Source organism: Oncorhynchus mykiss, chromosome 9 (genome assembly GCF_057628025.1).
Source record: "Oncorhynchus mykiss isolate SJ-2025 chromosome 9, ASM5762802v1, whole genome shotgun sequence".
NCBI classification, from domain to species: domain Eukaryota; kingdom Metazoa; phylum Chordata; class Actinopteri; order Salmoniformes; family Salmonidae; genus Oncorhynchus; species Oncorhynchus mykiss.
Window position 1 is genome coordinate 50,586,336 of NC_143030.1, and position 27,584 is coordinate 50,613,919.

The 27,584-nt window shown below is 40.2% G+C and overlaps 3 protein-coding genes across 3 annotated transcripts in view; 1 reads left to right on the forward strand and 2 right to left on the reverse strand.

Moving 5' to 3' along the window:
- The window catches only part of fhad1 (forkhead associated phosphopeptide binding domain 1), a 34,327-nt gene extending 26,589 nt beyond the window's left edge, over nucleotides 1–7,738 (reverse strand). Inside the window, exons 1-5 of the mRNA XM_090184437.1 lie at nucleotides 7,636–7,738; nucleotides 7,104–7,310; nucleotides 5,601–5,868; nucleotides 5,301–5,398; nucleotides 2,601–2,828 (exon numbers count right to left, since the gene is read on the reverse strand). Of these exons, the coding sequence (XP_090040563.1) occupies nucleotides 2,601–2,828; nucleotides 5,301–5,398; nucleotides 5,601–5,868; nucleotides 7,104–7,310; nucleotides 7,636–7,731 (897 nt within the window). The 5' untranslated portion in view covers nucleotides 7,732–7,738. The remainder of the gene's footprint in view (nucleotides 1–2,600; nucleotides 2,829–5,300; nucleotides 5,399–5,600; nucleotides 5,869–7,103; nucleotides 7,311–7,635) is intronic.
- A 4,578-nt stretch (nucleotides 7,739–12,316) lies between these two features.
- Nucleotides 12,317–16,457, reverse strand: ela2 (elastase 2). The gene is made up of 8 exons (XM_036988139.2): nucleotides 16,059–16,457; nucleotides 15,633–15,721; nucleotides 14,885–14,982; nucleotides 14,580–14,705; nucleotides 14,084–14,220; nucleotides 13,604–13,749; nucleotides 12,745–12,897; nucleotides 12,317–12,395 (listed from the first exon to the last, which is right to left on the reverse strand). Exons 1-8 carry the CDS (start codon nucleotides 16,093–16,095, stop codon nucleotides 12,378–12,380), a joined length of 804 nt encoding a protein of 267 aa, XP_036844034.2. The 5' UTR covers nucleotides 16,096–16,457; the 3' UTR covers nucleotides 12,317–12,377.
- Nucleotides 16,458–23,270: 6,813 nt separating this feature from the next.
- ela2l (elastase 2 like) lies at nucleotides 23,271–27,216 on the forward strand. Its single transcript, XM_021615900.3, has 8 exons — nucleotides 23,271–23,735; nucleotides 24,059–24,147; nucleotides 24,491–24,588; nucleotides 25,050–25,169; nucleotides 25,919–26,055; nucleotides 26,274–26,419; nucleotides 26,653–26,805; nucleotides 27,127–27,216. The coding sequence occupies exons 1-8, from the start codon at nucleotides 23,582–23,584 to the stop codon at nucleotides 27,142–27,144; spliced, it is 915 nt and encodes a 304-aa protein (XP_021471575.2). The 5' UTR covers nucleotides 23,271–23,581; the 3' UTR covers nucleotides 27,145–27,216.
- The last annotated feature ends 368 nt before the right edge of the window (nucleotides 27,217–27,584 follow it).

Genomic DNA, 27,584 nt, shown 5'->3' on the forward strand with positions numbered 1-27,584 from the left:
CGAGATTGCAAGCCCGAAAGACTGAAGCTACGGATACCACCTACAAACAGACGAGCGGCCAGACCACCACCACCCCTGACATCTAGACTGAGCTGAAGGATCTGAGAGACATTGTGCACAACATGGGAGCCTTCTTGGGGGAACAGAAAACTGAATTGCAATGCCAAAAAACACAAAGTAGACAACCTAGAGAGAGAAAATGCAGGTAATGTCAGAAAATACCCCACAATGATCAATGTGAAAGAAATAATTGATAATTGAAATTGCACTTCCAAGTTTGTTAAGAGATACCAATAGTAATATGTATATTGATAGTTTAGACTGTTGAATGAACTGATATTCCTGTCCTTTCATGTTATTTCAGGCCAGAGTGACAGCCAGTGAGAGTGGGCACACAGGCAATAAAAAGAGGACATTGATACAATAATACTATATTATTTTTGAACTGAAACAAGCCTTCAGGTCCCAGTCAAAGTCATCACAACATTTTTTTTTTTTTTGAGCGGTTAAACTCAATTAAAGTGTCTGTTACCACAGCTTTGGAGGCCAGACTGAGTGTCAGCGAGAAGGAGGTGGATGAACTGAAGAGAGAGAATGTAGGTGACGAAAAAAATGACACGCAGCAGCCAAAAGCACAATGTAAGTTTAGGCCGACTCAATAGGTTGATATTCAGTATTAGCCACTTGATGAATGAGTGATGCTGATCCAATATCCAGACGTGAATATACTGTTGGGTGGTGCTCCCGTTAAAATGAGATAGCTTTCCACCGCATTTTCCTTGCTGTTAGTGGATCGTTCCACGAACAGAGTACATTTTGAGTAGTGTAACTTGGTCAAAAATAAACTATTCATTTCACCTCCTTTTAACATTCCATCACAAAGAGCACATGTTCAACCTCATAAAGAACATGTTCTCCCATCTCAAGGTGTAAAAAAATAGCTATAGTAATGCCATTAAAGTAGCAGGGTTGACAGTAACAGGGCTGAGGTATTCATCTTAAATCAGCCATGAATCCCCTTGTGACAGGGGGAATGGAAGCTTGTTGTCTACATTGTTTATTTTCTTTGTGTATTTACATTTTCAACTTTCAAGTCTAAAGTGGCAGCCAGTGAGAGTGGGAAGTTGATCTGGCATAACTCAACTGTTTTGGGCATAGAATAGTTTGCTTGTTTTAAATGGTAAAACTTAAAACTGTATCAGTGTGTCTTTTCATTCTGTTTTAGCCTTGGAGGCCAGACTGAGTGCCAGTGAGAGGGGAGTGGAAGAGCTGAAGAGAGGGAATGCAGGTAAACAGCAGGGTTGGGGTCAGTTAGGAATTTCCTAATTTAATTAAATTAATCCCAACTCAAAGACATCCCAATTCAAAGAAATTCAACTGAGACATGAAATGTGAAAGTCTCATTCCTTTGACCCACTGGGCACAGACAACATTTATTTTTAGTCTAGTTTTGATTTACATTTGGTTGAGTTGTGAATTCAAAGTCAAATAAACAAAACATTTCACCATGTCATTGGATTTATGTTAAAAGTTGGGTAAAAAAATATGAAACTATTTTACGTTGATTGCTTCTTTCAAATCCAGCCAGTTTTCCACATTGATTCAACATCATTACATTGAATTGTTTGGTTGAAAATACAAAGATACAGGTGTCCTTCCTAACTCAGTTGCCAGAGAGGAAAGAAAGAGTTTAATGTATGTAATAGGAGAAAACTGAGGATGGATCCACAACATTGTAGTTTCTCCACAATACTAACCTAATTGACAAAGTGAAAAGAAGGAAGCCTGTTCACAATACAAATATTCTAAAAATATGCATCCTGTTTGCAACAAGGCACTAAAGTAATACTGCAAAATATTTGGCAAAGCAATTCACTTTTGTCCTGAATACAAAGTGTTATGTTTGGGGCAAATACAATTCACCATATTACTAATTTTCAAGCATAGTGGTGGCTGCATCATGTTATGGGTTAAGGACTGGGGATTTTTTCAGGATAAAAAAGAAACGGAATGGAGCAAGACACAGGCAAAATCCTAAAGGAAAACCTGGTTCAGTCTGCTTTCCACCAGACACTGGGAGATTAATTCACACTTCAGCAGGACAATAACCTAAATCACAAGGTCAAATCTACGTTGGAGTTGCTTACCAAGAAGACAGTGAACGTTCCCGACTGGCCGAGTTACAGTTTTTACTTAAATCTAGTTGGAAATATGTCAAGACCTGAAAATTGCTGTCTTGCAATAATCAACAACCAATTTCACAGAGCTTGAAGAATATTGAAAAGAATAATGAGAAAACATTGCACAATCCAGGTGTGGAATGCTCTTCGAGACTTAGCCAGAAAGCTGTAATTGCTGCAATCGGTGCTTCTACAAAGCATTGACTCAGGGGTGTGAAAACTTATGTAAATAAGATATTTCTGTATTTCATTTTTAATACATTTGCAAATATGTCTAAAAACATGCTTTCACATTTTCATTGTGGGGTATTGTGTGTAGATGGGAGAGAAAAAAAATGTGATCCATTTTGAATTCAGGCTGTAACACAGCTAAATGTGGAATAAGCCAAGGGGTCTGAATGCTTTCTGAAGGCACTGTACCTGCTCCTTCATCCTTTGGATCTGCTCCCTCTTGTCATTGATGTCCCTCTCCAGACTGAGCAGCCTGTGTTTGATCTCCTGGTCGGTCTGCTGGCTCTGGGTCAGCTGGTGTCTCAGAGCTGACACCTCATCCCTCAGCCCTGCAATCACCCTGTCCTTCCTCTGGGACTCACTCTCAAACACAGCCAGCCTGCTGATCTCGTCTCCTATCCGCAGCAGCCTCTCCTCCTAGCCAGAGCACAGGGAAAAAAATATTTGCTAGTGGGTAACCTGCTCTGGGTGTATGTTCTAAACGTTTTATTTTACATAATGTCTCCACCATAATTTCCTATGACCGATTTGGATGAAGACTTCTACTTTAACAAGTCAGCAGCTCTGGACATTCTGCTTACTCCAGATCAGGTCCTAATCCCCGGGACTCGAAAGAGGAAGCAGCCGCGAAAAAGAGACAGGTATGGTAGCCTCCTAACGTGATTACGTCGACCAACAAATATACCACAATTTACCCTGTTCTTTTGGCGAGAACCAACTGGATGAACTCCATTCGAGACTATCCTATTAACGGGACCTGAAGAACTGTAATATGCTATGTTTCTCTGAGTCTTGGCTGAACAATGACATTGATAATATACACTCACCAGCCAGTTTATTAGGTACACCCATCAAGTACTGGGTTGGACCCCCCTTTGCCTCCAGAACAGCTTGAATTATTTGGGGTGTGGACGTCGGAAACGTTCCACAGGGATTTTGGTCTATGCAAATGCAATGGCCTCATGCAGTTGCTGCAGATTGGACAATGGTACACCACTGCCACCAGTGGTGTAATGTACTTAAGTAAAAATACTTTGAAGTACTACTTAAGTATCTGTACTTTACTTTACTATTTATATTTTTGACAACTTTTACTTTTACTCCACTACATTCCAAAATAAAATAATGTACTTTTTACTCCTGACACCCAAAAGTTACATTTTGAATGCTTAGCAGGACAGGAAAATTGTCTAATTCACACACTTATCAAGAGAACATCTCTGGTCATCCCTACTGCCTCTGATCTGGCAGACTCACTAAACACAAATGCTTAGTTTGTAAATTATGTCTGACTGTTGAACTGTGCCCCTGGCTTTCCATAAATAAAACAAAAACAAGAAAATCATGCAGTCTGGGTTGCTTAATATAAGGAATTTGAAATATTTTACTTTTACTTTTGATACTTAAGTATATTTTAGTGATTACATTTACTTTTGATACTTAAGTATATTTTAGTGATTACATTTCCTTTTGATACTTAAGTATATTTTAGTGATTACATTTACTTTTGATACTTAAGTATATTTTAGTGATTACATTTACTTTTGATACTTAAGTATATTTTAGTGATTACATTTACTTTTGATACTTAAGTATATTTAAAACAAAATACTTTTAGACTTTTACTCATGTAGTATTTTGCTGGAGGACTTTCACTTTTACTTGAGTCATTTTCTTTTACTCAAGTATGACAATTGGTTACTTTTTCCACCACTGACCGCAACCAGGCAGGATGGGTCCATGGACTCATGCTGCTTATGCCAAATTCTGACTCTGCCATCAGCATGTTGCAACAGCGACTGGGATTCTTCAAACCAGGCAATGCTTTTCCATTCCTCAATTGTCCAGTGTTTGTGATTGCATGCCCACTGGAGCCATTTGCTTTTAGCTGATATGAGTGGAACCCAATGTGGTCGTCTGCTGCAATAGCCCATCCGTGACAAGAATTGATGAGTTGTGCGTTCCGAGAGGCCGTTCGGCACACCACTGCTGTACTGTGCCGTTATTTGTCTGTTTGTGGCCTGCTTGTTGCACGATTCTTGCCATTCTCATTCGATCTCTCTCATCAATCAAATAACATTTAGCTCAGACACCCCACAAGAAATGCCATCAGGGGTCTCTTCACAGTCCCCAAGTCCAAAATGAATTCACGGCAACACAGTTTTATACAGAGCCATAGTCTTATGGAACTCCCTTCCATCTCCAATCACTCAAGCCAACAGCAAAGTCATAGACTGTTTAACTCTGCTACAGCACAGCAAGTGATAAAGATGCACCAAGTCTGGAACCAACAGGACCCTGAACAGCGTCTACCCCCAAGTCATAAATCTGCTAAATAGTTAACCAAATCGCTACCTGGATTATCTGCATTGACCCCCCCCCCCCCCCCCCCCCACTAACTATTTTTACTCATCACATATGCTGTTGCAACTGCTTATTATCTATCCTGTTGCCTAGTCACTTTACCCCTATCTATATGTACATATCTACTTCAATTACCTCGTACCCCAACACATCGACTCGACCCCAGCACAGCGACCTGTGTATATAGCCAAGTTGTCGTTACTCATTGTGCATTTATTCCCTGGTATCATTTTTCCATTTTCCTCTCTGTATTTTACTGATAGTCTACACCTGCTGTTTACAAAGCATGTGACAAATAACATTTGATTTGATTTTGTTAGTCTTCTGTTGGGAGAGTTATTCAACAATTTTGGTAGTACAAGGCAAACAGGGAAGGGACTGGATAAATGTAAAGCAGAGACACATTTCTATTTTCACTGGGGGAACAAAGGCTTGGGTGCACTTCCAGATTGGTATTTTATATAGCGGTTACACAATCACAATCACAAGACTACCAATAAGACCACTAACAAGACAGATGCCCACCTTCTCCTGTAAGAGGTGCTGCATGGTCTGAAAACTTTCAGATGCTATTGCTCCAGTTCTCTGAGGGGCCCCGCTTCCTGTGTGTCCAGTCCAACTTCCTGCAAAAACCAAGAGTCTCATGTACAAGTGATGCATTTACACACACCTTCACCTATTGAAACCAATTCAAATGTAAACAGAGGTTTGTTCAATAAGGCATACTGTTCGCAAACATTAGCTAGTATACAGTAGCTAACATGGCATCAAATGATTAGACCATGTACGTTGTGTACACAGTGAGACACAGTATAATTCAGCCACCTGGTCTGCGTGAGGTTGTCCCTTGTTGTTCGGAGGGGATGCTCTGCCCAGTCCGTTTGGTCCCAGCACTGGCTGGTCGAGCCCGGCTAGGGGGATGAGGGGTGACAGATGATTGTCCCCATACCCACGCAACAGGGGCAGAAGTATTGCCAGGTAGGAGAGGGAGCTGGGAGGTGGGGGAGGAGGGAGACTGGGCAAGGGGGGGCTCTTCTATCAGCTGCAGGGAGTTCTGATTGGCTGTCCAGATGCTCTTGGGAGGGCAGGGGAGCTGGAGAGAGATAGAGAGATACATAGAGGCACATACAACACCTCAACACCTATGAGGCCATGCAGCTTAACAACAGATTAACACCACTGACCAAATATATAGCGAATAGTGATAGGTTCCCTCCTGTTGTGTTCGTTTCATGTTAATAAATTCTGTGTTCCCGGTCCAAAATGACCGCCCCATTATTGCTGATTATAAATCAATATTAATGCATATATTATCACCTAATGTTGTGTTAGATATTTTTATCAACTTAAGTTCTTGTGAACATTACTATTTGCTATTCATGGCCTGTAGGCTTCATTGACCTGAGCTCATACAACTCGTTTTTGAGTAAAAGAAAGCATAATGTATGGATTATTTTGACTATAACAAATACTCAGATGAAACATATTGTGCTATTTATCACAGACTAATTTGTGTCAAAGTTTAATAAGGACTCTCTCCTTCTCACCAGTGTCACGATCAAAGATATGACCAAGAGCCTCACATAGAGTATATCGTCTGGTCATTGTGCTGCCACAGAATGAATTGTGAACGAGGCCCCAAAAAAGCTTTATATACCAGAGCTGCGAGAAAAGTTCTATATATTATTGAAACAATGTTGCGATTGTTTGTGAGAATGCCAACAGGTGCGGTTCCCGTGGGGGTTGCGATGGAAGCCAACAGGGGGAGTGAGGTGTGTGTGTGTGTGTGTGTGTGTGTGTGTGTGCGCTCAAACACACATGCATGTGGGGGTCTGGGAGAGGAAGTGTGTCCATCTGATGAGAGGGCATGTGCCTGAACTCAATTGTATACGCTAATTGTAGTCTCACCCATTTATTTCTAATGACCGGTCATTTTTGACCGGGAACACCACAGGTGTACCAAAGTTAAATAAAACACGCAGAATTGAATGAAAACCATCCAAATGTATTTTGTGTGTTCAGATGCCCTGTGTGGACAAAGTCATGGAACCTTATGACAATCAGATTAAATTAACTACATTTTTTCAGAGAGAAAACGTGTAAATTGGTCCAATTCGACCGGAACACAGCAGGAGGGTTAAAGCAAGCAAAGAGTGGATAACTTCTTACTGCTGCATTGGGAGATATCTAGTAGATTAGACAGTATGGCCTACATGCCAGGTCGCAGTTGTAAATGTGAACTTGTTCTCAACTGGCCTACTTGGTTAAATAAAGGTGAAAAAATAATGTAAAAATAAAAATATGCACCACAGACTACATAAATCATACCATAGATGGGCTTTCCACAGCTAGCTGGTAGGTGGAGCCTCCATAGCCAAAGTGCAGTTCATCGCCTGGGGTTAGACGCACGGCTGCATTGTGGATACGACAGTCGTTGACATATGTACCATGGGCAGAGTTCAGGTCACTCAGCACAAAGCATGGCTCTGATTTGCTCCATTCGATCAGGGCGTGATGCTCCTCAACTCCTCCATTCTGTCAATAATGAGCATAAAGCAGTCAATATAATAGTAACTCGGTACAGAAGATCACATTTAAATATTGATAAAGCCAGCACAGGTATTCCAATACCAAGATAAGGACATCTTTACTGTATTGCTCAGTTCTATATTCTTCAATACAGATTACTATTATTATTATTATTACCATCATCTATCTAGTTTTGGTGTGTGTACCGGTAGCCTATCGTTATATTAAATTATATTATCGTTATATTAAAGAAAATAATAGCATTGTTACCATTTTATATTTTTGTACAGACATAAATTTGCAGTTTGAGGATGCAGCATCATGATCTTACCTGTAAACATAAATCGCAATCTCTATGTGTTCCTACTGTAGTGGTTTCGGCCTGGAGTTTAAATACCCACCCCGTTGTTTTCAGGTAACCCTTCATATCCACCTGTAAAGCATTACCAAATAAATAATCTTATCATATATGCACGTAATTGCTCCCTAAAAAATTGACATGAGACGTGTCAGCAACTTCAACTTGCCAATGGCACATTATGCTTGATAAGTACTACGACTGCTTAAGTTGAGTTCGTTTTAAGATATCATTTGAATGAATGGTACATTAACATGTTACAATATACATTATTCTCTCATACATTAAAGAGACAAACACGTTTTTGAGGCGTTTTTACAATAAAGTGTAAAGGTTTAAATGGAGTCCACCCAAAACAGTTCTATCCAACTTCAGAAAATATATGATTTTTGGGACAACATTTTTACTTTCCTTAAAACGAGGCAGACAATCCGAAATGTATCCAATTCATTCAACAGCAGAGAGAAAAAAACATTGTAGCCTACAGGTTTGTATATGGAAATCAGCTTGATTTCGGATTGTATATCAGCGCCATGGAAACTATACTAGACTCCGCCCTTGGTGTATTCCGCCCTTGGTGTATTTAACCATTTGTTGCATCTGACGGGTGACTTCCGGGAATCTTTAGTCCATGGAAAAAAAATGATTTGCTGGAAATCATGTGGTACGTCGAACATTTCTGGAGAAATGTATAGTAAAATGGTTTACAAAATCAATATTTGATAAATAAAGTAATACATATTTTATACAAATACTGTAACATGAATCAAAAATATAAATATTTGCTCAGTATGATTTATAATACATATATAAAAGTGCATACTCTCTGTTGTTATCATCTATGCATAGTCACTTTAATAACGCTGCAACTAAACGGTGCCCCCGCACATTGACTCCGTACCTGTACCCCCCTGTATATATTTGACTTTGAGTTTATTTTATTTTTACAGGGACAGTGCACGTTTATCAACGTTTCGGTAAAAGTGCCGGTTTTAGCCAGTCGGGCTAATTTTCAACCGCAGTCCCTGGGCAGGTTATTAAAAACAATTACAATATAGACAATTATTGAGCAGTGAGCACACGCAGAGCAACATAGGACAATTAAGACATAGCATACAGACAGAGCAACATAGAACAAAAAGCAGCAAGACAAAATTCATAAAAGCAACAAAGTGTTTCTACACCTCACAAGCTACAGACAACAGACAACATGGAAAGCGGCAACACACAGCTAGGGATTATGATCACAAATCTGATTGACCTTTAGCCATATATTCATACATTTTGTGAAAGTGTGATATGTGATGCAGGTATGTGTGTCTGATGGCAGTGTATTCCAGACATGGGAAGCTCTCACAGAGAAAGCGGATTTACTAAAGGTGCTTTTCCTTAAGGGAACTGTACAGTCACCTCTCATGGCAGACCTTGTGGATCTGCTGCCATATGTTTGGGTTTTCTGTTTAACAAAAGTACTGAGTGGAGGGGGAGCCAGGCCATTTAGGATCTTGAATACAAGACATGCGTCGGTGTATTGCACAAGATTTTCCCAACTCAGGAGCTCATGCTTTCTGAGGATGTAACAGTGATGATGGCTATTGGGCTTCCACTTTGAGAGCCTGTTTGTAGACAGACTGAATAGGTTTTAATGTTGTACAGCAAGCTTGGGCCCAACTAGTCAAGCAGTATGTTAAGTGGGGGAGTATCATAGATTTGAAGTACAGTTTTGCTACCTCTGTAGTCAAACAATTTTGTATAAATCGTAAATTAGCTAGGTTGAACTTGGTTTTCTGAATGACCTTTTTCACATGCTTTTTAAAAGAGAGGTTGGAATCAAGTATATAGTCTCGCTATTGTTATTTTACTGCTGCTCTTTAATTACTTGTTACTTTTATTTATTTTTCTTATCCGTATATTTTTTAACTGCATTGCTGGTTAGGGGCTCGTAAGTAAGCATTTCACTGTAAGGTCTACTACACCTGTTCTATTCGGGCATGTGACTAATATTATTTTATTTTATTTTATTTAATTTGAGAAAAAAAAGACTGTAAGAACACCAGCAAATCAGCTCCAAGTGATTTTGATTTTGAAATCTGTTCCAAAGTAATCCCACGCGAAATAGAGAGATATATGTGATCTTCTAAAAATATATTGCCAGATTTGAAATGATTATGTTAAAGTTAAATATTATATCTGTTTGTGGCTTATTGTGATGAATTTGCTGTCTACAAATGATTTGTAATTATGTTCTGGTCCACTTACCATCCGCCCAATAAAAAAATCTGCCCGCGGCTGAATTTAATTGATGATCCCTGTAATAGTGTAACAAAAGTATACATAATTGCCCAATTGTTTTCTTCAAATAATATGTTATAGAGTTACACTGTTGTGTTATTTTATCATCACCTGTCTGTGCATAAGCACTTATCTCATGACTGCCTAGGTAATCCAAAATCTCTCAGAAGCAACAACAACAAAAATGTGAAATTATTTGGTACATTCAAATAAATTCAAAAAGAGCTGGGCAAAATATATAGCAAAGAAAAATTGCAGTCATGTACAGTGCCTTCAAAAAGTATTCCCACCTCTTGACTTTTCCACATTTTGTTGTTTTATAACCTGAATTTAAAATGGGTTGAATTTAGATTGTTTGGTCACTGGCCTACACACAATACCCTATAATGTCAAAGTGGAATTATGTTTTTCAAAATGTATACAAATGAATAAACAATTAAAATCTGAAATGTCTTGAGTCAATAGGTATTCAAACCCTTTGTTATGGCAAGCCTAAATATGTTCAGGAGTAGCAATGTGCTTAACAAGTCACATAATAAGATACATGGACTCACTCTGTGTGCAATAATAGTGTTTAACATGATTTTGAATGACTACCTCATACGTACAGATAAGTAAGATCCTTCACTCGAGCAGCGAATTTCAAACACAGATTCAACCACAAAGACAAGGGTGGTTTTCCAATGTCTCACAAAGAAGGGCACCAATTGGTAGATGGGTAAAAATGAATGTCCCTTTGAGCCTGTAGAAGTTGTTAATTACACTTTGGATGGTGTATCAATACACCCAGTCACTACAAAGTTGCAGGCTTCCTTCGTAGACTCAGTTCCCGGGATTTCACTATGAGGCCAATGGTGGGTTTAATAGATGTGATAGGAGAACACTGAGGATGGATTAACAACATTGTAGTTACTCCACAATACTAACCTAATTGACAGAGTGAAAAGAAGGAAGCCTGTACAAAATACAAATATTCCAAAGCAAGCATCCTGTTTGCAACAAGGCACTAAAGTAATACTGCAAACAATGTGGCAAAGCAATTAACTTTTTGTCTTGAATACAAAGTGTTACGTTTGAGGCAAATCCATTACAATACATTACTGGATACCACTCTCCATTATTTTCAAGCAGTGTGGTGTAAAAATACTTGAATAAAAGGAATGTTAAATGATTTATACTTTTACTTTTAATACTTAAGTATATTTGAGCAATGACATTTACTTTTGATACTTAAGTATGTTTAAAACCAAATAATTTTTGACTTTTACTCAAGTAGTATTTTACTGGGTGACTTTTCACTTTTACTTTAGTTATTTTCTATTATCTTATTTTTACTTGTACTCAAGTATGACAATTGGTTACTTTTCACACCGCTGAGTGTGGTGGCTGCATCATGTTATGCTTGTAATTGTTAAGGACTGGAGAGTTTTTTAGGATAAAACATTTACGGAATGGAGCTAAGCACAGGCACAATCCTGGAGGAAAACCTGGTTCAGTCTGCTTTCCACCAGACACTGGGATATTAATTCACACTTCAGCAGGACAATAACCTAAAACACAAGGCCAAATCTACACTGGAGTTGCGTACCAAGAAGACGGTGAATGCTCCTGACTGGCCGAGTTACAGTTTTGACTCAATACTACTTGCAAATCTATGGCAAGACCTGAAAATGTCTAGCAATGATCAACAACCAATGTGACAGAGCTTGAAGAATATTGAAACGAATAATGTGTCAATGTTGCACAATCCAGGTGTGAAAAGCTCTTTGAGGCTTACCCAGAAAGACTCACAGCTGTAATCGCTGCCAAATGTGCTTCTACAAAGTATTGACTCAGGGATGTGAATACTTATTTAAATGAGATATTTCTGTATTTCATTTTCAATAAACTTCTCTGAAAAAAAAATCTCTGAAAACATGTTTCACTTTGTCATCATGGGATATTGTGTGTAGATGGGTGAGCAAACATTTTAATTGCATCAATTTTGAATTCAGGCTGAAACAACAAAATGTGTAATACGTCAAGGTATATGAATATTTTCTGAAGGCACTGTATATGGAGCCATTAATGCAAGTGAGTAAATTCCCTGCAAGTAATACAGTAATTTACCCGGATACAGATGCTAAAGTTTTTTTTCCAACTGATCATCATTTTGATGACAATGGATACAATTGGATGGAAAACATTATGCAGACTTTTCAATGTTTTTGAAAATATTTGTGTTTATAAAATCTGAAAGTCCATACATGTATGGACATCTCTTTATGGTACCCGAAACGATTCTACTAACGTTTCACATAAACTTAGATTCATTTGGAAAACCATTGGGTTTTGAAAAAAGGAAACCAAAGAATAAGATATATTTGCAATACATGTATTTATTTAATGACAGCTGCCCACCACGATACAACCAGATCCATCATTTAGTTGCTGGTCATCACCTGAAAAATAGAAAAATAAAAAAGAGACAAAAAATGACTTCATATGCCAATAGGGAGTACTCTTGCAGATACTCCAAGGTGATCATTAAACATTACAAATCTTTTTTTTCCATGGATAGGCTGTTCCAATATTCACACCAGCATACCACTTAAAATGCATACCCAATACATTACTTCATTATAAATGTATATCTAGCTTGGTTTGGATACCACTTAAAACGCACAATACATTGCTTCAATCTAAGCAGTATGTAGTATTGATATTTTAGCCCTTGTGTGGTGGGAAGGGAATACGTGTGGAAGTATGGTGGGAAGGGATAACGTGTTGAAGTGTTGGGGGTGCACTCACGTTGTTGATCCAGGAAATGTAGGCACTGACGCGGGTGAAGACGGAGGGCTTCTTGGGGTAGTTGCAGCCCATGCTGGAGCCAAAGCTCACCACACCGTGAACATCCCAGGAGCCATCAGAGTTCTGGCAGTTCAGGGGGCCACCGGAGTCTCCCTGCAGGGAAAGAGAGGAACACATAGCAGTGGTAAGCTCAGGACCACCGTGTATGACTGTGTCAAATATAAAGTTGACAATAATCTTGTTAAACTTTAATTTGTGGAATTTCTTAATTTCTTAGTAATGATAGACTGTCATTTCTCTTTGCTTATTTGAGCTGTTCTTGCATTAATATGGACTTGGTCTTTTACCAAATAGGGCTATCTTCTGTATACCACCCCTACCTTGTCACAACACAACTGATTGGTTCAAACGCATTAAGAACGAAAGAAATTCCACAAATTAACTTTTAAGAAGGTACACCTGTTAATTGAAATGAATTCAAGGTGACTACATCATGAAGCTGGTTTAAAGAATGCCAAGAGTGCACAAAGCTGTAATCAAGGCAAAGGGTGGCTGCTTTGAATTTGTTGAACACTTATTTTAGTTACTACATGATTCCATATTTGTTATTTCATAGTTTTGATGTCTTCGCTGTTATTCTACAATGATGAAAACAGTAAAAATAAAGAAAAACCCTTGAATGAGTAGGTGTGTCCAAACTTTTGACTGGTACTGTACATCAGATATTCCGAAACAATTCCTTTCACAAAATAAAGTATCATTCTTTTTCCTCAAGTGTCATTTCTTAGATCTAGGTCTGTTCATCACTCCATGATAGTGAAATGACAAAACATCAACAAGCTGTAGTAGCATGACTCACGTTGCAGCTAGCAAGGTCTCCATCACCACCAGCACAGACCATGCTGCTGGTAACAAGGCTGCCCCACCAGTCGGGCTTGGTGCAGTTGGCATGGCTGACCACGGGCAGGAGGGCCTGCTGCAGTACGTCAGCGATGGGGCCTCCAGCTGAAGAGATTAACAAATTCAACAGTCCAATTAGTGCATCTATTGATTCTCATGAAATGTCAATAGTATCTTGAAGGATATGTTGAATGCTCAACGCTCATTAACAAACACTATATATTCAAAATAACTATATTTTAACTATACTCACAATAACTACCATAATAATTAGCAATTGGTTTGTCATCATTACATTTGTTTATATAAAGTTATTCGTAGAACGTCTGAGTTTGTGGACATTCATATCACCAGCAAATGAGGATGAAAAGATGAAATAATCCACATTGATATGAGAGAAAAGTGCCAGGGAAACTGATTCATGGTCAACATGACCTACTCCAGAGGCGTCCCCAGCCAGTGACGTAGCAGGGAGCATTGTGGGGCAGGACGATGCCGGAGTCGGGCAGACAGGCCGCCATGACAGAGTCAGAGAAGGTGACAGGGCTCTGAAGCTTGATCAGGGCAATGTCGTTACTGCAGAAGACATGATGAGCGACAGTATTACAGATTAGTACACAGTCATGAATCAATCAAATGCATTAAAAAAGCCCTTTTTTTACATCAGCAGATGTCACACAGTTTAGGAAATATTACTAATCTCATTCACTGATGAAAAGGCAGCACTACTTCACTATCTCCAATTTCCAGTTAGATCACATCATGCATCCCGTCTGTACAAAAAACTTTGCCCAACGCATAGCTATGAGAATTGATTATTCATCCATAAATGATCTAACGGAAAATAGTTCAAACATATAAGTATTTGAATGTAAACAGACATGGGGCCCACAAGGATAGATATCATTTGGGGTTGAAAAAAGTGAAAACCCCACCGGATTCTGTAGGAATCCCAGTTCTCATGGACAATGATCTTGGCGGGAGTAAGAGCCATGGAACCCTCCTCGTTGTTGTTCTTCAGGTTGTGCTTGCCCAGGTATACCCTGTAGGTGTTGCGGCTGCTGTAAGGCCACAAGAGAACCCACACACAAAGGGTCAGGTCATAACACTAACAAAATGTTAAAAGTCCATAGATAATACAGTAAGTGAAGCAGTGGCGGCTGGTGCCTTTTAGATCATGGAGGAAATGTAATAAAATAAAAAGTTCATGGGATGACAATGTTGGACCCATTTGTTATACTTGATGCAGTGAGCAGCGGTCATGACCCATTGGCTGGAGATCAGAGTGGCGCCACAGGTGTGGTGGAAGCTGCTACCAGATTGGTACTGAAGAGACACCTGGAGAGAACAAAGAAACAAACATCAATGTATTTAAATTCAACACAATTCAAATAAGATTTGGTAAAGTCAATTTGAAGAAAAATACTACTTTACTACAACTTTAGGACACCCAGGGCTTGTTAATAGAGGGCTTGTTAATAGAGAAGGGCTTGTGAATAGAGAAGGGCTTGTTAATTAATAGAGAAGGGCTTGTTAATAGAGGGCTTGTTATTAGAGAAGGGCTTGTGAATAGAGGGCTTGTTATTAGAGAAGGGCTTGTGAATAGAGAAGGGCTTGTTAATAGAGAAGGGCTTGTGAATAGAGAAGGGCTTGTGAATAGAGAAGGGCTTGTTAATAGAGAAGAGCTTGTGAATAGAGAAGGGCTTGTTAATAGAGAAGGGCTTGTTAATAGAGAAGGGCTTGTGAATAGAGAAGGGGTGATAATAGAGAAGGGCTTGTTAATAGAGAAGGGCTTGTGAATAGAGAAGGGGTGATAATAGAGAAGGGCTTGTGAATAGAGAAGGGCTTGTTAATAGAGAAGGGCTTGTTAATAGAGAAGGGCTTGTGAATAGAGAAGGGGTGATAATAGAGAAGGGCTTGTTAATAGAGAAGGGCTTGTGAATAGAGAAGGGGTGATAATACATGTAAACATGTAAAGTGGAACCTACCTGCCAGGGCCAGCTGTTCTCACGGACATCCTCTCCTCCGACCACCCTGGTGATGATAGGGGGGAAGGTGGGCAGCCCACATCCGTAGGCTGGGAAAAAACGAGAAACACACACACTATACAATTACACTTTTGCATCACTGACTTACTCTTCCCAGAACATCATATTGTATGTCTAAGGTTAATTTTGAAATTGCACATTTCTACCAAAATGTGAACTCGTAACTTCTGCATTTCATGTACATGATACCTGATATACCTAATATATTTCAACTTAAATCTGAGATAATTTCTAAATGAAAACAAATAGGTGGTAATTTAAGATGGCATACGAAGTGGAATTACGTGTTCCCTGAAAGTAAGATAAGGCAGACCAACATATTGTCAAATGTGCAGAAAAATCTCAAATCTGGTCAGGATAGCTTACCACCAGCAACAAACAAAGCCAAGATCACAAACTTCATGATGACAGTTTAAGTGAATGTCAGCTGAACCTGCTCCCTTATATAGCTGGAGAGTAGTAGAAAAAAACTGCCAGGGACATGTTGCACAACAAGGTGTCTAAAACCAGACAGTAAAACCTGGAAAAAACTGTGCTACCCAGGTTCTGTGAAATTCACAGTGTTGGAAAAGCTACTCTGAAATATAGTTTACCAAGCTACCAATTACTTCATACTGGAAGAAGTTAAGCTATACACTAAATCTACCCTTAAGAAAAATAAAGCTACTTAGAGGAAAAAAAGTTCACTACTTAATGAAAACATATATCTAAATCTGAAATGTCATAGACTACAGATCACTCTGGGGTCAGACGTTAACAGCAAGAACAGATCACTCTGGGGTCAGACGTTAACAGCAAGAACAGATCACTCTGGGGTCAGACGTTAACAGCAAGAACAGATCACTCTGGAGTCAGACGTTAACAGAAATTGTGATTTAGCCTATTAAACACAAAAAGTGAGAATTACGCAGACAAAAAGTGTTTGAAGTGAGATTTAGGCAGGTCTGATGAAAAAGAAAGGAAATTCTTGCGTACTTCACCCATATTCTATTTTCTTTAGGCAAAAGAAAGTAGTGTGTAGTTGAGTCATCGACCATGAAATAAAACATAGTACTAATATAACCCTATAATAATGAACAATGCAAAAAAACGAACTAATATAGACTATAGACCTTATTCATTTAGTCAGGTCACTATGCAATGGCATACTAAAATGTATGAAACATACTTGTAAAAAAGTTTATTAGAAAACACATGCACATATGCAATCAATATTTTCTATAATGGTTTGCGATTTTCCAATGAATTTCAAAGTTACGGGCATTTCAGTATTTCAAACGACCTCCATTACTGACATGTTAGTAAGTAGGTCCTCTTACTGTATATGATCATGGAAAATGGCACAAATTGCATTGGCTATTAACTAGAAGAAAAAGAAACGCACACCTATTTTGGCGAGGTGCTGGCTAGCAGAGTAGAAAACTTGAAAATAACAGAGAGCCGCACACTCTAGGAACTCAGATGCAAAAATTTTATTACCAACGTTTCGACAGCCAAGCTGTCTTCATCAGGGTATATTGGCTATTAAACAACATTGTTTTAATTATTAATAACATGTACATTTCATTACGGTGGGCCCAATTCAACTATTTATCAGAGTGTCTAGCATTATAAACTCATTATCATATGCCTTTGTTCTGAAAAAACTAAGGCAACGCCAAAAAAAGTGATACTGGTCTAGAGATTTAATGTAATAATATGCCATTTAGCAGACGCTTTTATCCAAAGCAACAGTGAGTGCATACATATCGGTCCGTATTGGTGGCCCCAGCAGGAATCAAACCCATGAGCTTGGCTTTGCTAGAACCATGTGATAAAGTGGTGTTGAACTTGTTTGTTGATCTGGTTTTGTTCTGACCTAGGGTGACCATGGTGCCCCCCTGAACCATCAGACTGCTGATGGAAATGGGAGATCCACACTGTGCTGAGCTTTTTCCGATTTAGGTGGTCACTGCACCTACAACCGCAAAAGGCCCGAAGGTCTTAACCCAAGTCAGTGCCTACATTGACTGGATCAACACTGTCAGTGTGTAACGATGTGCGCTGAGAGTCGGGAAGCAAGTTCAGGGAGTGAGTGTTTTAATAAATAAGCGCAACATAAAACAAAACACGAACACACAGAACACTGGAACAAAAATGATAACGCTTGGGGAAGGAACCAAAGGGAGTGACATATATAGGGAAGGTAATCAGGGAGGTGATGGAGTCCAGGTGAGTCTGATGACGCGCAGGTGTGCGTAATGATGGTGACAGGTGTGCGTCATAACAAGCAGCCTGATGACCTAGAGGCCGGAGAGGGAGGACGTGACAGTACCTCCTCCCTGACGTGCGGCTCCAGCTGCAGGATGCCGACTAAAAAGACGACCCCGGGGATCAGGAGCGGACCGGTCACCACTGCTGAGGCGCGGGAAACCTGTCAATCCGGCTGAGACGCAGGAGCATGGCGACATAGAATTCGGCTCCAGCTGCAGGACGCCAACCCAAGGGATGATCCCGGGGATCAGGAGCAGACCGGTCACCCCTGCTGATGCGCGGGAACATGTCGTTGGCTGAGACCCGGGAACCTGACAGACCGGCTGAGGCAGGGGAGCCTGGCGAGCCGGTGGAAGCAGGGGAGCCTGCCGATCCAGCGAAGGCATGAAAGCCCAATGAGCCGGTGGAGAAAGGGAAGCCTGGCGATCTGGCTGAGTCATGAAAGCCTGTAGCGGCTCCAGGACCCGAAGTCATTCTACCTGACACAAAAAAAACACTACCTGATGTTTCCCTTAGGTGAGGCGTTTTTCTGTAACGATGTACTGAGAGTCGGGAAGCAAGTTCAGGGAGTGATTTAATAAATAAACGCAACAAACCACAAACGCACAGAACACTGGAACAGAAATGATAACGCCTGGGGAAGGAACCAAAGGGAGTGACATAGATAGGGAAGGTAATCAGGGAGGTGATGGCGTCTGTTACGAGAACTATGGCCGAACGCTACCTTAAGTTCACCATGATTTAGAGATGAAAATCACATCTATCACGTTGAAGAGTCATTCACTTCCCACAGATCTTGGCGAACAACTAATGCAACACAGCTACCTATTGGGAGACCAATGTTTCTATATGGACGTTTGCTCATAAATACAATTCTAAGATAAGAATGCCGCCGCTCTTTCCTTTATGCCTTGAAGCATTTTTAAATGAACCAGCATACCCATAGCATAGGCCTACACTCATACCATAAGCATCTCTCTGATTAATGAGAAGAACCTTTCCACAGTTAAGTTGTCTGGATTTCCTTTGGGTGATGGACTGCTCTTGATACACACAGGAAACTGTTGAGTGTGGAAAATATACTACTGTGCCATACCCTGATCAAAGGCACTTAAATCTTTTGTCTCGCCCATTCACCCTCTGAATGGCATACACGCACAACCCATGTCTCAATTGTCTCAAGGCGTAAAAATCCTTCTTTAACCTGTCTCCTTCCCTTCATGGAGACAGATTGAAATGGATTTAACAAGTGACATCAATAAGGGATCATAGCTTTCACCTGGATTCCCCTGGTCAGTCTATGTCATGGAAAGAGCAGGTGTTCCTAATATTTCACATATAATGTACAGCCATTTTATTATTATTAGATACGGTATGTGAACATGTTTTGGTGAATTAAGTAGTGATGGGCAAAATCTAGTCTTCAAATATTTTTCATTAGAATGTGTTTAACCATTTCACATGGCATTCTTGTTTGAACCTTTTCTACTATTCTTTCCTGTAAGACAAAGGACACTGTTTTAGTCAAGTATCCAACAACCTTCCAATTCTTCCATGCCCATGAATGTAGTTTTAAAGTAAAAACCCTTTGGACATGTTGCATAACAACCTGCCTGGAAGCAGTTAGGAAAACTTTTTTTTTTAAATCAACCTTGCAGATAACCTTCTTGTCAACTGTGTTACCCAGGTTGTGTGAAATCCACAGGTGTCATGGAATAACTCCGGTTGCCTAAGTTGACTCCTAAGGAACAGTTGTCTACGGAAAAAGATTTGTTGAAACCAATATTAACCAACATTATTAATTACTATCATGAACTATATATTTGTGTCTTGACCATTAAAAGTGTGGACAAAGAGAGATAAAACATATGAACTAAGTCAGAAGCAGTACCTCTGAATCTGCATCTGAAACTAAAATGTCAAGTGAAAGGCTATTGGTCATTGGAAACGACTTTCAGCAGTTTTGGACCGTAACGTAGCTTTTCAATCAAGTATCAACTCTTTAAAGGTGTAGTCCGGGAATAAAGTAAACAACATCCTCACATTAGCATACAGTACGATTCGATGACATACAGTGGGGCAAAAAAGTATTTAGTCAGCCACCAATTGTGCAAGTTCTCCCACTTAAAAAGATGAGAGAGGCCTGCAATTTTCATCATAGGTACACTTCAACTATGACAGACAAAATGAAGAAAAGAAATCCATCCAGATCTGTCTCTGTGAGCAAACGTTTCTGAATGTGTTCATGTTTCAGTCCACAAACAAATCTATCCCTTAATGTCTCCAAACTGGCAATGCTCATACAGTTTCTTCAACTCTGCTGCATATGTATTAACACCCTTGGGGGAAAAAAACTCTTGCTTGGTAGGTGTTTAATCTCTATTCCTGTAGTGTTTTTTTCCGTTCTAAATGGAATCAAGCCCCTGCACTTTACACTTCAACTTGGTACCCTGAACTAACTGTCACAAGAGACTAACTTCAACCTGACAGCAGAGATGCTACCTATCCGTCCTGTCCTCTGGATTCCAGATCTCTCTCCAGTATAATGATATTGGTGCGTGGAAACAGGTGTTTAGTGGCACTCTGATCAACACTGATTGGGTTGTCACGGCTGCACTCTGCATTATGTACTGAACACATCAACACAAGCCATACAACACTTTGGTGGCCTTACCTTACATAAACACAATATCGTTTGCACGTGTAATAGCCCTCAATAACATTTGGTGCCAGTAGATGTTTGACTATTCAGTAGCTTAGCTGTGGTTGGTTACACATGCAGCAGTAGCAGGACCTACAGAGTAGAGTTGGGCAAGCACAACCTGAAAGAGACTGAGGAGGCCTCAGCCTGTAAAGTAACTGCTTCCCCTTGGGAATTGGGTGTGTGACTCAATACACACAACCATCAAGCTACAGTACACATCAGGTCCATCTATGACCACATGACTATTTCACTATGAAGCAACAACAGTAATTCCAACCAAATACCAGCAGCAGTAGTTAGCTCACTGCACCAGTAAACACCGACAGTAACAATACAATCACAGCTAGCACACTAAATTACCAGACTTACTAAACCTACCGTTAATTTTGGAAGATCGCTGTCAAACTATACGTCTTTATGTGTGTATTGGGAGCTCATTGGGGGTTATAACCGTGTGTCTTCTGCAGTAATGACATTGCCTTGATCAAGTTGGAGACCATGTGGCCGTCACTGACTCCATCATGCCTGCCTGTCTTCCTGAGGCTGGCTTTATCCTGCCCCACAACGAGCCCTGCTACGTCAACGGCTGGGGACATCTCTACAGTGTCTGCACCTCTTCCGCATTTTGTCTGTGTGGAAACCTAGTTATATGTTTCCCGGTCCAACCCTGTGGGTACTATGGTCCAAAAACTCTTACCAGGGTAAGGGTCAATTCCATTTCAATTCAGTCAATTCAGTCAGTAAAGACATTTCAATTCCACATTTTCCTCATTGAAACACATTGAAGAAAATGTGCATTTCAGTTTACTTCCTGAATTGAAATGGAACCGACCCGAGTCCTGGCTCTTACCTGAGCTATTGTGATTCTGTTGTAATCCTCAGCTGGAGGCCCCTTCACCGACATGCTGCAGCAGGCCCTCGTGCCTGTCGTTGACCATGCAAGCTATACACAGCCTAAATGGTGCAGCGTCCTGACCATTGACATGATGGTCTGCACTGGAGGAGATGGCATCGTGGCCCGGTGCAACAGGAGTCATAACAAACCCGTGTTCACCTTGAACATTTTTTATGTCAAAAACATTTGAGAATAATTACATTGGGCCAAAACTAGTATTTAGTCAGCCACCAATTGTGCAAGTTCTCCCACTTAAAAAGATGAGAGGCCTGTCATTTTCATCATAGGTACACTTCAACGATGACAGACAAAATGAGAAAAATAAATCCAGAAAATCACATTGTAGGATTTTTAATGAATTTATTTGCAAATTATGGTTGAAAATAAGTATTTGGTCAATAAAAAAAGTTGATCTCAATACTTTGTTATATAGCCTTTGTTGGCAATGACGTTTTCTGTCAGTCTTCACAAGGTTTTAACACACTGTTGCTGGTATTTTGGCCCATTCCTCCATGCAGATCTCCTCTAGAGCAGTGATGTTTTGGGGCTGTTGCTGGGCAACACTGACTTTCAACTCCCTCCAAAGATGTTCTATGGGGTTTAGATCTGGAGACTGGCTTGGCCACTCCAGGACCTTGAAATGCTTCTTACGAAGCCACTCCTTCGTTGCCCGGGCGGTGTGTTTGGGATCATTGTAATGCTGAAAGACCCAGCCATGTTTCATCTTCAATGCCCTTGCTGATGGAAGGAGGTTTTCACTCAAAATCTCACGATACATGGCCCCATTCATTCTTTCCTTTACACGGATCAGTCGTCCTGGTCCCTTTGCAGCCCCAAAGCATGATGTTTCCACCCCCATGCTTCACAGTAGGTATGGTGTTCTTTGGATGCAACTCTCCAAACACGACGAGGTATGTGTTTTTACCAAAAAAGTATATTTTGGTTTCATCTGACCATATGACATTCTCCCAATCTTCTTCTGGATCATCCAAATGCTCTCTAGCAAACTTCAGACGGGCCTGGACATGTACTGGCTTAAGCAGGGGGACACGTCTGGCACTGCAGGATTTGAGTCCCTGGCGGCGTAGTGTGTTACTGATGGTAGGGTTGTTACTTTGATCCCAGCTCTCTGCAGGTCATTCACTAGGTCCCCCCGTGTGGTTCTGGGATTTTTGCTCACTGTTCATGTGATCATTTTGACCCCACGGGGTGAGATCTTGCGTGGAGTCCCAGATCGAGGGAGATTATCAGTGGTCTTGTATGTCTTCCATTTCCTAATAATTGCTCCCAAAGTTGATTTCTTCAAACCAAGCTGCTTACCTATTGCAGATTCAGTCTTCCCAGCCTGGTGCAGGTCTACAATTTTGTTTCTGGTGTCCTTTGACAGCTCTTTGGTCTTGGCCATAGTGGAGTTTGGAGTGTGACTGTTTGAGGTTGTGGACAGGTGTCTAACAAGTTCAAACAGGTGCCATTAATACAGGTAACGAGTGGAGGACAGAGGAGCCTCTTAAAGAAGAAGTTACAGGTCTGTGAGAGCCAGAAATCTTGCTTGTTTGTAGGTGACCAAATACTTATTTTCCACCATAATTTGCAAATAAATGTATTAAAAATCCTACAATGTGATTTTCTGGATTTCTTTTCTTCATTTCATCTGTCATAGTTGAAGTGTACCTATGATGAAAATTACAGGCCTCTCTCATCTTTTTAAGTGGGAGAACATGCACAATTGGTGGCTGACTAAATATTTTTTTGCCCCACTGTATTACCATCACACTAAAGTCCATATATTTTTTTTCAATTGTGCGGTACCGTACTTACTTTATTTGATCTAGGTAATCATGCATTGGTAATCTACAATGCATGAAACATGCTGCTTCGAGAAGCTGTGAGAATAGCTTGCCACTACACATATGTTCAAATCCAAATATTTTTGTGTTAATATTATACTTCAAGGGGAGTGGAATTTTTTTTATCAGTGTGGCTGGGCTAGCTGTCCTTAGCTTCACCCCCAGCTTGGTTTTCAGAGTGGGCTGACCGATGAAACATTTCCCAGAATCTGTTGAATTCTTGTCTTACCTGTCAAACGTCATATACAGTAGCCTACAGTATAAAGGCATCCCTGGTGTGAAGACACATTTTGAAGATACAAACATGATGAAGTTTGTAGTCCTTGCTTGTCTGGTTGCTGCTGGTAAGGATTCTACTTATTTGTTTTACTAATAAGAACAGAACACTATACAGTAGCCTATTTCTCTTCCCACCTTCAGTTAGAATATTGACAGAATGCTACATTGCTAAACCTATTGAAAGATTTTTATAAAGTGGCATTGCAAATGAAATACATACATGTGGATAGTGTTTTCATTTAAAAAATGATTCATTTCTAACATAATCAAAATGATTTAAGCTCAAAATGTGACTCAACAGTGTATTGATACTATAGTAATGTATGCTAGCTAACACCAGTAGACTGAGGTTGTATATGAGAGTTTTGAGTGTGTTTGTGTCCAACAGTCTACGGGTGTGGCATGCCCACCTTCCCTCCTGTGGTGACACGAGTGGTGGGAGGGGAGGACGTCAGGCCCAACAGCTGGCCCTGGCAGGTACTTTACGTTAAGTCAATGCAGAAGATACATAATGACTGTGCCAAAGCTATCCGGTCTTCGCAGATCTGCATAAAGTACATAGGGGGAAGAGGCTAGGCGTTGATTTGGAATTGGGTAGATTTAAACAATGCAATGCATCTATACTAATCATTGCTTGTCAGTCATCAACAGTTGTTATCAAACATGCATCACAACCATGTTATATCTTCTGCAATCATTTATTCTGAATTATTGTTCTTATATCAGTGAGATTGAGATTTTACCACAGTTAAACCTTCAAGTGTAGGGGGCTTCAAAATTGAGAAATACTCATTATTCTCTACTTTCTTGTGTCTTTCAGATCTCTCTCCAGTATGACAGAGATGGTGAGTGGAGACACACCTGTGGTGGAACTCTGATTTCAAGCGAGTGGGTCCTCACCGCTGCTCACTGCATCAGGTGAGAGGACAGTAGAATAATCATGTTTAAGAGAGGGGGCACTCATGATGAGCAGGAAACATCAAATGGGCCACAGTTCTGAAATTCAACCTACAATAATAATGTAAAAGGAAGAACAAGGGAAAGGGAGATACCTAGTCAGTTGTACAACTGCATGCAATCAACTGAAATGTGTCTTCCGCATTGAACACAACCCCTCTGATTCAGTAAGGTGCGGGGGGCTGCATTAATCGACATCCACGTCATCGGTGCCCGGGGAACAGTGGGTTAACTGCCTTGCTCAGGGGCAGTAGCGCTTCAATTGAATATATATATATATATATTTAGTCTTTTCAACAGATAACAAGAGCATGCTAGAGAATCAAAGCTTGACAGATTATTTGAATTTTGTGAATTGAATATTCAGTGTCACTCCCTCATACTGTGTTCTGTATCTGTTCTCCTCTGTTATTCTTGAGCAGTAGCAGGACCTACAGAGTGAACCTGGGAAAGCACAACCTGGCTGAGACTGAGGAGGGTTCTCTGGCTGTTGGTGTTGCCAAGATCGTCGTCCACGAGAAATGGAACCCCCTCTTCATCCGGTAGAACCAATGCTAACTTCTTTTTACAGTGGTACAGCCTAATTAGACACAAGGATGGTGAACAAGAGTAACACAGCAAAAATGGTAGTTTGTGACTGAATAGACAGCATTCCAAAAGTTTGAACTATCTTATGTAGGACGGTCGGGATTACATTTCACAATTTTGATTTGTAATACAGTGCAAAAATGTACACTACTACCTTAATAACTGATTGAACTTTTCAGTAAGCATACTAATGCTAACTGATAATTAGAAGTCTGCATACAGTGCATTCGGAAAGTATTCAGACCCCTTGACTGGCTCCAGATTTTGTTACATTACATCCTTATTCTAAAATTGATTTTTTTTAAAAATGTCCCTCATCAATAGACACACAAAACCCCATAATGACAAAGCAAAACTGAAATATCACATTTACATACAGTATGTTTTCAGACCCTTTACTCCGTACTTTGTTGAAGCACCTTTGGCAGCGATTACAGCCTTGAGTCTTCTTGGGTACGGCTCAATTTCAAGTCTCATAGCAAAGGGTCTGAATACATATATAAATAAGTATTGCCCAAATTTCTAAAAACCTGTTTTCGCTTTGTCATTATAGGGTATTGTGAGTAGATTAATAAAGAAAAATTATTACAAAAATATTAGAATAAGGATGTAACGTAACAAAATGTGTAAAAAGTCAAGGGGTCTGAATACTTTCCGAATGCACTGTACGTCATGTTGACTGGTGTCTGTGTGTCTTCTGCAGTAATGACATTGCCCTTATCAAACTGGAGACTCCCGTCACCTTCACTGACTCCATTATGGCGGCCTGTCTTCCCGAGGCTGGCTTCATCCTGCCCCACAACGAGTCCTGCTATGTCACCGGCTGGGGACGCACCGTCAGTGAGTGACTGCACCTCTTGCACTATCCTCTCATCATGCTAATTAAAATGCAAACTTCAATTGAAGTGTTTGATGAGGACAGACTTTGGGTTGCAAAACATAATTTCCTAAATCTGGGTGACGAGTGCTCTAATTCTCTCTACTTAAAGAGTCAGACTTTAAAGAGAATATCTTTACCCGAGGTAATATGTTGTGTCGTGTTTCCCTCTCCTTAACAGCCGGAGGTGCCCTCCCTGACATTCTGCAGCAGGCCCTCTTGCCTGTCGTTGACCACGCCACCTGCTCCCAGAAAGACTGGTGGGGCTTCCAGGTGAAGGACACCATGGTGTGTGCTGGAGGAGATGGCATTGTGTCCGGATGCAACGTAAGTTCCATAGCGGACCTTTGCAACAGTGCCCCATAACTATGTGACTATGCAAGGCACTAGCACATAATTGCAGAGATCACAATAATGAGTGTTTAAAAGTGACACTGGGCCATCCAACATGAAGAGAGGGCCACAAATGGCCCTAGTGCCACATTTTTCAGACTCCTACTATAGTGGAAGATGGAGCTGTACTGAACTTTTTAAATTTCTGGTTTTGTCCTTTGACACAGGGTGACTCCGGTGGCCCCTTGAACTGCCAAAATGCTGATGGCGCCTGGGAGGTCCACGGTATTGTGAGCTTTGGCTCTGGGCTGAGCTGCAACTTCCGCAAGAAGCCCACTGTCTTCACCCAAGTCAGCTCCTACATGGACTGGATCAACACTGTAAGTGCATTCAGATACACATTGGGACACTGACTAGAACTGTTATTACATAACCAAACTTTTAGTCGACAACCACATTTTTGTCCACAATGATTTAGATGTAAAAGGTGCCATGGTAAAAATGTTGCTGTAAAAAGTTTGGAGAGAGAAAGAGAGTTTGACAATTTTGTGGATATTTCAAGTCAAGCTGCATGATATAACAATTAAGAGACTTTTAATCTTTGTTTTACAGTATCGACAGTATAACTACAGATGTTGTACAGTACACACGAATCATGATGAGGGCACATCTAACGTTTTTCATTCTCATATTTTCCACAGGCCATGATGAACAACTAAGGCAACAGAGCTACTTTTTGGGAATCCACTGTCACCATGTGGAAGGCCTGCTCCTAAATAAAACATTGAAAATAAGAACTGTGCTGTTGCTTCATTTAGTGAACAATGCTCAAATGTCATACATTGGGAAGTTACAAAATAATAAGTACTACCACACTTGATACCGAGCCACAACTTTTAAAGAAGTAACCTGAATCACACACTCAAACAAAAACACATTTTTGATCAGCTGATGCAGATTTTTACCAATGAGCAATAATGGCTAAGAAACATCTTGATACAATAGAAGCTAAACTATTTTCTTTGAAAGGAATGACTGTTATCGCCCTGTAGCCTATAATAAGAGACCATAACAGGGGGAGGAGCCATATCTGCCTACATGAATAACTGAGCAACAAGTTAGTATAAGACTGTGTATTCAAGAAGAAAATTTATCAAAT

Coding starts and splice junctions, on each gene's coding strand:
- ela2 (XM_036988139.2), bottom strand. CDS start 16,095: ATGAAGTTTGTGATCTTGGCTTTGTTTGTTGCTGGTG. Junction 13,750..14,083: donor TGGCTGGGGACGCCTCTGGA/GTAGGTCATGTT, acceptor TAATCTCTTCAG/CTGGAGGCCCCATCGCTGAC. Junction 12,898..13,603: donor GAGACCTTGCTAGCTGCAAC/GTGAGTCATGCT, acceptor CTTTCCCTGCAG/GGAGACTCCGGTGGCCCCCT.
- ela2l (XM_021615900.3), top strand. CDS start 23,582: ATGAAACATTTCCCAGAATCTGTTGAATTCTTGTCTTACCTGTCAAAC. Junction 23,736..24,058: donor TGCTTGTCTGGTTGCTGCTG/GTAAGGATTCTA, acceptor TGTGTCCAACAG/TCTACGGGTGTGGCATGCCC. Junction 24,589..25,049: donor ACCGCTGCTCACTGCATCAG/GTGAGAGGACAG, acceptor ATTCTTGAGCAG/TAGCAGGACCTACAGAGTGA.